The sequence below is a fragment of the Polistes dominula genome, unplaced genomic scaffold (genome assembly GCF_049000335.1).
Source record: "Polistes dominula isolate Pdom_NZ unplaced genomic scaffold, Pdom_raw_medaka contig_28, whole genome shotgun sequence".
Lineage (NCBI taxonomy): Eukaryota > Metazoa > Arthropoda > Insecta > Hymenoptera > Vespidae > Polistes > Polistes dominula.
The window spans coordinates 1,089,905-1,103,145 of NW_028300879.1; the positions used below are offsets into that span (position 1 = coordinate 1,089,905).

A 13,241-nucleotide genomic window follows, 5' to 3' on the forward strand; every position below is an offset into this window, starting at 1 on the left:
TTAATATAAAAAATGCAAATTTAACTCTCGGTAGTTCAAATGATTACACACGATATACTTTATAGAATAAACAAATAACAATCTGATGACGTTTATATATTGTGGTTATGACGAAATGCAAATTAATTACATTTAATACTTATATCATCGTGTTTTGAATAATCATCAAAGGAAGAGACAAGGAAAGAAAATCTAAAAAACGAAGGAAATCACACAAGGCATCGTGATCAACAAATCGAAGTTCCTCGAATGAAACTTGACCAAGACAATATTACGTAGCGTTCTTTCTTATAAGTGTTCTGAGACTGAATCCAATGATTAATCCTGCAATCCGATCGTTAGAAGCGATTAGAGCAATTAGACCAGATGCTGCTGCTGCTGTTGTTGCTGTTGTTGCTTGGGTAACGTTTACTCTTGACGCACTAAATAATGTGATCGTTTGAATTGTTTTATCGTACGTCTTATCTATCTTCTTCATAGCGACAAAAAAAAAAAACAAAAAAAACAAACTATTAAAGTGATATGAAAAACGTATTATATTTTATTGTTTTGTTTTCTATTAAATAAAGCAGCGGTTCTCCAACCGGGATATGTGTTTACTGGATTTTAGACAAGTATAAAATTGAATGATGATGATTAGAGTATATATCCTCCATGTATATTAATAGACAATTTTGCTACTACAGAAGTAACCTTGGGAACCGTTAAAATTGAGAAATGGATGAATAGATGTTTATTGAGAAGATTATGACTAATGACTAATAATAAGATAGACGAATATGTATATATATATATATAGATATATATGGATGTAGTATATGTATATGTATATATAGTATATGTTTATATACTATACTACATAGTATAGTATAGTATAGTAGTATATATAGTGTATAGTGTATAGTACGATAGTATATAGTATATAGTATATACATATACTATATATAACAAATAATTGTATTAAAATTATTACCTACTCAAAGTACGTTAATAGGTATGTATTGTTTAAACAAATGTATATGCGTTGAAAAAAAAAAATCTGAAAAATAATGAAAGTGTATTAGAATAATAAGATAATTGTTTAATAATCGAAAAGAATGCGTATTGTAATTTAGAAACACTGTGTATATGATCGGAGTACCGTCCTCTTCGAAATTCACCTTCAGACTGGTACGTTGACGTCTGTCAAAATACTTTTATTCAATGTTGTTTATATGACATTTCTAAAGTTCGCGCATGTGTGTAACGTGAATAATATTCTTAATAAATCGAAATTAAGATTATAACATTATACTTTTATTCAATGTTGTTTATATGACATTTCTAAAGTTCGCGCATGGTGTGTAACGTGAATAATATTCTTAATAAATCGAAATTAAGATTATAACACTTTAATTTGAATTTGTTCATTCTAATGTAATTATTTCATTATTATTATTATTATTATTATACTATTTCTTATTGAATTAAATTTACAGAGATAGGAAAGGGTTACCTGTACCAACAAAAAATGAATATATCCCAAAGTATTGTAAATAAAAAATACACCGAAACATAATTAGATATATAAATATTTAAACAGATGAGAAAAATGGTTAAACGAGAAATAACTATAATAGATATATAGATATATATACATTTACATGTGTGGGTTTCGTAATAGATATGAAAAGATAATTATAATAATGATAGAAAAGAAAAAAAGGGAGATAATATGATAAGATGTTATAAATGATCTTTATAGAACGTAAATTAATAAAAGAGAGAAAGAAATAAGTATTAAGGTAAAAAGAAAGATAAAGATTGAAAAGAACAACAATAACAACAAAAAAATTCAACGGGGAATAACGACGCATTATAGTAAAGAATAGAAAAAAAAAAAAAAAAAAAAGGAACAAATTTAATGAAAATAGATGCGTTTACGAGAAATTGACATGAAAAAAAAAATGAAATAAAAAATAATATCGACGTAATCAGAAAATGATCTCGAGTTTTACCTTATCTTTTCTCTTTTTTTTCTCTCTCTCTCTTGTCACGTTTTTTTTTTTACACAATCATTCACATATTTTTGACCATCAATCAATCAAGATTTTTTTATCCCAATTAGGTTATTAAAGTTATATTGAAAGTTATCAATTTTAACTATGATTTGAAATTGAATCAATTTATTTAGAAAATTTGACTCTGTTAACATTAGATATAACAGACTAATTATTTTCATTGAAAATTTCTATTTTATGTAACATTTGAGTTCTGTAAATAATTAAGTGTTTTTTTTTTTTTAAGTGAAAACTTCTTTAGAATCAGGCAGGATGATTTGAAAATCGTGAAACGGAAGAAGAACGTGAAACCATTGATGAAACAAAAATAATTAATTAATTAATAAAATTCAATATATATATATATATATTTAATTCTATATATTAATTAATTAATTAATAAAATTCTATAAGATAAAAATGCAGTGTCACAATATGTTTATCCACTAATAATTCAAATAAATCATTTTGATTAGTGTGGTAGAAAACGGTATACTAAAAATGGTGGTATATCTAGTGTATGGTGGGTAAAAGTAAGGAGTAACATCTCTTTTATGGGAGAAAATGTAAAAAAAAGTGTCCAGCGTTTTCTATCAATAACAGTTGAAAAACCTTCCAAAATGGCGCTGGTGTAGACACTTGGTATGGTATGAATGTAGCAATTGTAAATGTATTGTAATTGTTTATTTCTTAATCCTACTCTAATAATATTTGTTGCTTCCTTTCAAATTTACTCTCAAGCTACTGTGGCGCCACCTCAATTGGTTCGATTTCGACGGACACTTATACAGAGATATTACTCCTTACTAGGGATCCTATAAGAGGGATGCGCCATGTAATTTTCAGCCCCAAAATTTTCAGCCAATGGCACATGAGTCCTCTCCTACAGGATCCCTACTCCTTACTTTATTACTTCCATAATCTAGTGTTAACCGAACAAGACGTGAAAATACGTCAAATGTATTGTTTTAAAGGTAAAGGTACAAATCTTTGTACTTAATATATATATATATATATATATATATATATATATATATATATATATATATATATATAAATATAAACGAAATAAATAATCTCGTATTTCTTTTCCATTCTGTCTTATTATATATATATATATATATATATATATATATATATATATATATATATATATATATATATCTCTCTTTCTCGCAAAAGTATCAACAATAGAAAGATCGCGAGTCTCCTCGTACGGATCGTTAAACGTAAATCTCGTTTCTCGCCATCGTACGATGACCCGTCGTGCTTATTTATCATCGAGTTCTACGACATATAACTATTATTTGGTATTCATACGACACCACGTTGTCTTACATCTAACAATTATTTCTCGTTATTTGTTGGTTTGTGTTTTATTTTTCAAATAGATTTCAATTGAAATCATGTCCAACGAATTCGTTTATAATATTAACACTTTAATGGCCGCTCATACAACATGTATGTGATAACTGGAACCAACCATTACTGGACGTTTTATTTATTTATAATTTTGTATATATTTAAAATGAAACGGGAAAAGACCATTAGCTAGATCGAGACGTAGATTGGAGGATAATATTAGAAGGGATCTGTGAAAGAAGTAGGATATGAAAACCGCGAATGGAAGGATCGCGCTCAGGGATGGGAATAATGGCGGGATTTGGTATTTGTGGCAATGAACTTCTGAGTTTCTAATACCAGTTAATAATAGTAATAATAATATATTTAAAATTATATAAAATTGTTGTTAAATTATTGTTTTTTTATGTTAATAAAATTTGTCTAAATTAATTTTTCCAAAACAAATTACCGACCTCTAACGACGTTATGCGTAAACGTGCGGCCATTAAAACGTTAACCTGTTATAGACCGGGGAATTCCCTTTTTAATTACGTACCTTTTTATATTATATTTATTCGAAACGAATTTTATTATTTATTAATTCATCAAGCAATAAGAATGATTATAAATTTGATTTAAAGTACAAAATGGAAGAGATAAACTCATGGTATATCCTTGAAATAGTAATCTCTTCAGATTTAACGCGTAAATAACGTATTTAAAAGTAAATGAGAAAGATAGAGATAAAGATAACACAGGTCACATTTATTTGTCACGAAACTAAGTTTCATTTTCTTCCAATATTAACTTATATTCAACCAAATATGTTTGGTTATATTTAATCTGATCTATGATTCATAAATACTTTCAAATAAAATAATAATGAGTTGTCTAAATTTGTATGGGTGATTGTTAAAACAAAATTCTGTACATTTTGTATAATTGTACGTTTTAAGTATAAATCAATGGTAATAAATTATGTTGTAATTTAGGAATTACCGATTATTATTTTTAGATGTACCTATGAACAAATATACAAACTTATAAGCTCATTTCATAATATACAACAGTTTATCGGTAACTATTGTTATCAGTTGATAACTAATAAGCCATAAATAACTTAAGAGCTTATTTGGATTTATATCAGTTTTGTTTGTATTTTTTCTATATTACATACTATAATAATTTCTTATATACTTGATACTTTATATATATAAATATATAATAATTAATTAATATTATATATTATTATTTTATATATTATATAAATTATAATATTAAAATTATATATATATTAATAAATATTATATTATATAATACTAATGTTATATTATATATATATATATATATATTTTTTTTTTCCAACTCTAAATTTCTATTAATAATTTGAAATAAATACGTCTGATATATATATTTTGTATTTTATCGATAGAAAAATATATATTTAAAACTATTTATCAAACGTTGTGTGATACTACATAAAAATTTATCAATCACATATTGACAAATAAAAGCATCTATCGATTTTTACGTATTATATACATGAATATATAAGTTTATACCAAATGACCTGTAAAAAAGATCTGTTTTATAGCTCAAAAAAATAAAGTGCATAATTTTAAATAATATTTTGAAATTATTTAGATCAAGTAGAAGTACAATGAAAAGTTTATTTCAAATGTTGAAAAGAAATTCACGATTGATATCAAAAGTGATCGATCGGTCGTTGAGCTCCACTATTCCAAGACAAGAGAAATCACATTTTCTTGGACACAACTAAAGACTTTATCGGTGGGTAGACGGCCTCCTATCTACCATGATTCTTACAACTACAGAAGTCATTGATGATAAGCCACCATCAACGTTTCAAACGATTAATCGAGAAACTTCTAATTCTCTATCGTCCTATAGAAATTTTCTAATTACATAGGCCGTCCATTATTATATCTAAATATTTATGTATATCTATTGTTTATTCAAAGTATTGTTTCCTTTTTTCAAAATGGTTGCAACATTGGTTTTTTTTTTTAATTTTGTTGTTGTTGTTGTACTCTTTCAAGTGTAATATAGACTTAAATTATCATTTAAAACTGCTTTAGATAAATAACTAAAAATATTCGACATTTTAGTATTTAATATCAAAATATAAATATACCTCTCTTGTGTGTAAATACTATTCTAATGCAGTGGTTCTCAAATGTCTTCTTCTACTTTCTACGTAAAAAAAAAAAAAAAAAAAAAAAAAATAAGTTTTTATTCTTATCGAAGGATTGATTTAAAATAAATAAATAAATAAATAAATAAAAGGAGTTTTATTCGTAACGAATTTTGCAAAGAATTAATCATAACGATAAACAAGAGATAATGATTAGAATTAAATTCACAAAATTTCAAATCTTATTTTATTATATCAAATTGTATAAAACTAGAAATAAAATTATGATAATGTGATAATATCATCTTGTGAAAAAAAAAGAAAAAACCCCATGACACTTTGAGAACCATTATTATTATGCTTACTTGGATAGATTATTTTTATATTTATATTAAATAACAAATAAAGTGAACATTAGAAAAATCTAAGAATAATTTGATTTTAATTTAACTTGAATATTTTAAACTAATGAAACATTCAAATTGCATATACAACGAAAATAATAGTAATTGAGTATAAATATTTAAAATAACGTTAAATATTAATGCGCAGTTATAAATAATCGTATTTATAACAAACGTTAATAAATACAAAAAAAAAATAAAAAAGAAAAAAGAACAAAGTATTTTTATCGAAGATTCAAACAACAGAAATCCCTCATTACGGATAACATGTTAATTTTTCATTCATTCATTCATTCATTCTTTCATTCATTCATTCATACATTCATCTTTTCTCATTTATCAATCATAACAAATATTTCAATTCGTTCGAATATGAAAAAAAAAGCGATTGAATAATTCGAATATTATTGCTTGTATTTAAAATGTAGCTTATTAAACAATTTTAAGGTTAGGTTGGAAACGATGAAATGTTTTCATAGTTATTTCTCTTCTCTTCGCATCCTTTCTTTTCTCAAAAATCTTATGAACTTATGCGATTACACAGGTTATCGGTTAAATCAATAACAAATAGTAGTAAATACAGCTTAACATCCGACTTGGCAGGTCACGTGCTAACTTAATAAAATATATTTACAGCAGAGTAAAGAAAACGAATGAATGTGTGTTACATTTAACAATTTCAAAAAACTTCAGTTTATATGTATTGTTTATACAAATATATACATATAAAAAATTAATATTTTTTATATTATTATCATATATAATAAATATAATACCATATTTTCTTATTATTACCATCTTAATATATATAAATTACGTGTCACGTTGTTTGTCCGCAATGAATTCCTAAACTACTGAACCGATTTCAATCAAATTTTACACACCGTGTGCAGTTTCATCCAACTTGAAAGATAGGATAGTTTATATCTCAATTTATAATTGCAATATTAGGTAATTTGTCGACTTAAAGACGTGTGTATCGGACTGATTGTGAGCCACAGCAACACGTGGCGGGGCACCCTTTAATATAAAATAAATATAATACCATATTTTCATATTACTATCATATAGTAACAAATTTTGGAAAAAAATATATAAAATATATATATATATATAAAAAAAAATAATATTTTCATATTATTACCATATATAATACATATAATACCACATATATAATAATTTAAATCTATTATACAATATGCATTATCCTAATTTATTTACATTTTGAAAATAATTATCAAAATTAAACTACTGACAACAAATTATACAAATAAATACTATGAAAAAGATGAACTTTGTTATTGTTTTTTCACTTGATTCATCAGTTAGAAACTATAAACCATTAAATATCGATCAACGATTGCAATACTTTAGAAAAATAAATATTAATTTTTAATTTGACTAGACATCAAAAAAAAAAAAAAAACAAAAACAAAACAAAACAAAAAATTAAAAACTTGTGAAAGAAACATATTGTTATCTCGGAATAATTTAAAATAAACTTTGTCATCGTAATATTTTCATAATCTCTTTCACTAAGTTATCTTTTTATATAAAAAAAAAAAAAAAAAAAAACACTGATCATCAACACTTACAATAATAACGAGGTAATATCTTTCATAGACTGTTGGACGAGTTTGATGTTAATTAGTTATCGATCGAGATGAACAGATGTTTTATCCACATATATGCAAGGTTGACTCGCAATAAAAAGAAAAAGAAAAAAAAAAGAGAAAACAAGGACAAAATAATAGGTAAAAGTAAGTAAACATTGATAATATCAATTATTAGCAATGAAATTATTAATATTATTACGTTTGCACTCAACGTATTATTATATGTGCAGCAGATGAACGCATAAACAGAAATGTACTCGTTAAAAATAACTGTTTCGTAAATAAATCAGATTACCTCGATGACCTCAAAAAAAAAAAAAAAAAAAAAAAAAACAATAAGCAATTTCAAAGAGACTACGCAGTGTTCTGTGATCAGGTGTAGTACACCTTGTTCACTCACTCACTCACAATCAGTTATCTCAAACTCAAACCGGTGGTGCGGCGATGAATAGTTATGTTTTATGAATATAAAAAACTATTCGCAATGAGATGATTTGTGAAGACAACAAAAAAAAGGAATAAAAAAAAAACAGAGAGAGATTTGCGTACGTGTTAACAATGATGATCAAGCTTAATTTATTCTATCTGGATGTTTTATTCGAAAAAAAAAAAATAAATAAAAAATAAAATAAAATAAAATAAAAAGAATTGGTCGACTGGGAAGTGAAGAAGAAGAAGAAGAAGAAGAAGAAGAGGGGAAAAGAGAGCAAAATTTTTCTGACGTCATTCTACTAGATTCTCTAGTCACTGGTGTAACACGTGATATTGAGACATCACCAACAATAAATTAACGTTTATCGACCTAACACACAGGTATACTTAAAAGCAAATTTCGTAATATCTTCTACCTAAAAGAATTTTAATTCGTTTTGTTTTTTTTGTTTTTGTTTGTTTGTTGATATCAACGACGCTTAATTACGACAAATATATATATATATATATATATTCGATAAATTTGATAATCCTCTAACGAGTTGAACTTGAAAATTCGTCATTTAAATATCGATGTTAGATATTTCAAATATAATACAACCTGACAGATCATGGTTGGTCATTGCAGTTATCAAAATAAATTGGTGTATATGTAATTTCAATCGTAATCACATTCTATGAAACGATTTATCGCCAATAACGAAATAAACAAACTGATTATTGTTAGAATTGTTCACGTTACGTTCAGTATTACGTAAAATATTAATACGCGTATATTATGATTTCAGAAACATGTTAGGCCAGAATCTCTTCTTCTTCTTCTTCTTCTTCTTCTTCTCCGTCGTCGTTGTCGTTGTTATCATCATTATCCTTTTCAATAATAATAATAATATGAACATCAACGAAATTTTTGTATTAAATCGCGATTAGTAATGCAAAATTAAATATAGACCAAGGTCTCTTGGATTTATCTTTCATAAGCATTTAAATGATCTTTAAATGCTCATAAATGTATGATTTAAAAAAGGTTAAAAAAAAAAAACGATTATAAATTGCTAATATTTCTCCGATGTTTACATAGTATCAAATGTTTTGAATGGTGTTTGTGAATGGATGAAGTGTAAATTAAACACCGTTATGTTATTTATGTGAATAGAAAATGGCGCATACTATTTCCGTAATAACAACATCGAAAATGTTGAATATTCGTACGATTGCCCAATCTTTCAGTGAATACAATTTGACAGAAGGATACCTATATATTCCCTACGTTTTATACGATATAACTATAGTCAAAAACAAAATCGATTAAAATGCATCATGCAAACAAACAAACGAACAAAAAAAAAAAAGAAAAATAAAAATAAAAAAAAGAAAAAAAAGAAAGAGAGAAATAAAGGACAAGCAAATTTTGTTTCGAGGACAAAACGGACTTAAACTGGTTTTCATCATCATCATCATCATCATCATCATCTCGTCGTGCTGTTTTTTTGTCGTTGAAATTCTTACGACGTTATATATGCATAAATAAATATATATGTTCTTATATATATATATATATATATATATATAAATATAAATATAAATGTAAAAAAAAGGACTCTCTTGGAATGACGCACTTAGAAGATACTCTCTGAAGATAGCAAAAGATCTAACGCAGATAGGATTATAGAAATTCATTCATAGAATTCATAGAAAGCATTGAGAGAGTTGTTGCGAAGGTAACTTATACGATCTAACTTGTTAAGATTCGTCTTAGATTGGTGATGATTGAGTCTATATTGCAAAGGCCTTGAATTGCCTCAACACCCGACCAGCAACATCACCGTCATCCTTCAAACTCAAATTTTCTATCCACGACCGAACGACATAGCAAATTTATTACAAACGTAATTGTCGTTCAAGATGACACGAATGAAGAAGCTTTACCGATTTAGTTCTCATAGATAAAAGTTTGCAATAATGCAAGTACTTCATTTGACCACTCGAATTTTTATCAGAAACATAAGTACTTTATACAACGGTACAGATGATCCATATTGTTATTTACAATAGATTTTTTTTTACAATGATCTTTCTTTTCTTTTTCTCTCTCTAAAATATTACTTTTAAAAACGAGAATTTAAATTTACAAATAATTATTATTAAACACTAAATTATACCAGACCAATTATTTTGACTGGTTGTTGACGCCATTTTAATTCAAAATGTCTACTTCATGTAACATTTGATTTCTGTAAATAATTAAGCGTTTTGTTATTTACAAATGTCTATAAAATCGATTCATCTATTAACATTATTACTGTTAAACATTTTTTGTTATTTTTTTACGAGTAAATAAAGACTGGAAGTTTCAAAAGTCATTTTGACTGGTGTAGTAGAAATAGGTATATATACTAGTGTTAAATCATCATGGAAGAAAATAAGGAAATAAGTGAAAAATCGAAATATCCACCAAAGAAAGAGTTCGAAGAAAAAAATCAACTTGATGTGTCGCCGTTTCTATCAGGTTAAAAACATCGATCGGCGTCTTTATCGTCATGACAACGTATGTATACATATATGTATATATATATGTATGTACATATAGGATCGCCTATCGGACCGATGTAAGGCGATCCAACACGTTCTACAATGTGTCGCACGTGGCAGGCAGCCCATGTTGCAGGGCTACAGGGGTACCAGGGGGAGGGAATGAAAGAGTAAAAGAGAGGGAGAGGAGCGCCGGCGCACACATTACTCTTCTATTTGTTATCTCATCCCCACCCCACCTTCTTAATCTATTCTTATCATAGCATGCCAAGAATGCACTTTCACGGTTTCGCCAACACGCAAGTTGAAACGTCGTCTGACCTCAGCGATCCTAGTCTCTCTTTGGTCAGATCCAAATCTTCATGTGTAAATGTTTATACAAATATCTTAACAAAATTTAACATTATTATCTTTAACAGATAATCTAGTCTGTTAAAATAAATATAAAAAAAAAAAAAAAAAATACAAAACTTTCCTTTCAATATTCATAGATCCAATTCATATCATTCCAAAAACTGGTATATTTTTTTTTATAATTTTGTATCTTTCCCTACATTAAAAACAGTATTCAACTTTCCTAAATTCAATCATTGACTAGTTTTAAAATAAAAATAAATGAATAATTAAAATGACAAAAGTTGTTGTTGTTTTTTTTTTTTAATATTCCTGAGGTTTTCAACTAACAATGTTACTTCTTTCAAACAGAACAAGAAAAACATAACATTTAATCAAATGAAATATTGTCTGTATGAAAACAAATATTAAATGCTTATTCCATAAGATAGAACTTTTGGTTTTTTTTTTTTTTAATATACAGAAAATAAAAATAATATAAATGCAACATGATTGCATTGATAATAATTATAGCTTGAAAGCGTCAACAATACCACTAATCGAGGGAAGGGAGCGAAGTTCAAATCCGTCGATAATCACGTGTTTGCTCGCTTTTTACATGACGTGTGAATGTATGGGTGCGCATGCGCAGATGCGAATAGACAGAAAAGTAAGAGGATACATAACCTACATAATATTGTCGTATATAAATGAAACATCGTTTACGTCGTAATATTATTCAATGTAGTTGGTTAACATAACCTCAAAAATAATAATCAAAAGAGAGAGAGAGATAGAGAGAGAGAAAATATGTCATCGTATTGTTTTCTTTTTCTTTTTCAAAACAAACATATCAAATCAAAGAAAACCCAATGTATTCATCATACATGTATACGTTTATATATGTATTTGCTAACTGTTATTTACATTTTCCTCGTAAATAAATATAACCTTTTAATCGAATAGCGAATTAATGAATACGCATTTATAATTTAATTGTAAATATACAACTAAAAATGGTGTGTGCGCGCGCGCGCGTGATCGTAAAAATGCGCGTGACGCGATAGATAGGTTGGCACGCACCCAAAGATAGCACACAATTCATTTTCAAAATATAGATAGCCTACCAAATATCATTCATTTAGAATAGAAGAGTAAAACAAAAAAAAAAAAAAAGCATAATATTTACGAGTGCACATAACAACGTAACGTCACAAGGCTGCGATCGTTTATCTCTCTCATACGTTGTTATTATTTCATGTCTATTCGATTATTCTTTCGTCCATCTCTCTCGCTCTTTCTTCTATCTTCCTCAACCTTTCCCCGCAGCGCCCGTTCGAATAGCTCTTTCATTTGAAAACTTTGTGTTCCTTTCGCATATTTCTTTGCATTCCTTTTGACAATTCTTCATATTCTTCTTAGATATTATCGTGATAACAACAGTCGAAAGTATTTCGACATCGGTCATAGACAAAAGTATGAGCTTAGTTCGATCATCGGATGGTGATGGCATTCGGCCATGTTTTGTTCGATAAAGGATGGAAAACGAACTGGTAAGAGCAAGGTACGCAGCAGGGCTATCTCGTCGTGCGCCGGCCGAACCATTTTGTAGATTTTCTCTCTCTCTCTCATTAGCCAAAAAGCAACGACTTACCGGCCGCGGCTTTGGTGCTGTTCTTCCCATAATGCCTCCGGTTTTTCCTATCCCATAAGCGGCCCTTCACCAACATCGTACACTAGCTTAAACGCAATTTTTCTCGCTCCTACTCTCGCGTCTACGCATTATTATTCACCCGCGGCGGCAGCCATTTGCCCTCTACCTTCTCTCGCATCTCAAAGCCTCTACCCCGTCGTTTCGTTTAGCCTTTGGCTTTCAGCCATTCCACCATTTGTGACGTCAGCCAGTAACGTTTTAGGAAACGTTCGAGCCCCCCATTTTTCTGACCTATGAATGTGAATCCGTAAATGTTTACTTTAGTTTTGTCGATAATTGATCTTTTGAAAAGTACAATTGACAATTATTTTTAACATTGTTCAATTTGCATCTAATAATATGTTATAGGATAAAAAAAAGAAGTCATTTGTTTGAATTTTCTATCTATTCTAAAGTATGATCATGAATATCAAAAATAATCTACGTGTTTGTAATCCTACCTTACCGACAGATAATCGCACATGTTTCTTCATTGACTCGCAATAACGTAGACATTTGTTTTATTTAGTATCTTCGACTCTGACAATTATGAATGGTAGTTTTGTTTTTTTCTTGCCAATTTAGAATGAACCATTTTCGTGGAGGGAATCTGTACAAGCAGTAAAACTAGTAAGTACAAGATTTTTTTGAAAAAGTCAAATTTGAATAATCATTATGAATTGATCTTTAATC

General features: G+C 27.7%; 1 protein-coding gene across 2 annotated transcripts in view; it reads right to left on the minus strand.

Annotated features, from left to right (window-relative positions):
- NFAT (nuclear factor of activated T cells 3) overlaps positions 1-13,032 on the minus strand; it is a 31,774-nt gene extending 18,742 nt beyond the window's left edge. For both annotated transcript variants that reach the window (XM_089171688.1, XM_015324854.2), the window contains exon 1: positions 12,510-13,032. In XM_089171688.1, the coding sequence (XP_089027814.1) occupies positions 12,510-12,585 (76 nt within the window). In that variant the 5' untranslated portion in view covers positions 12,586-13,032. The remainder of the gene's footprint in view (positions 1-12,509) is intronic.
- Positions 13,033-13,241: the final 209 nt, after the last annotated feature.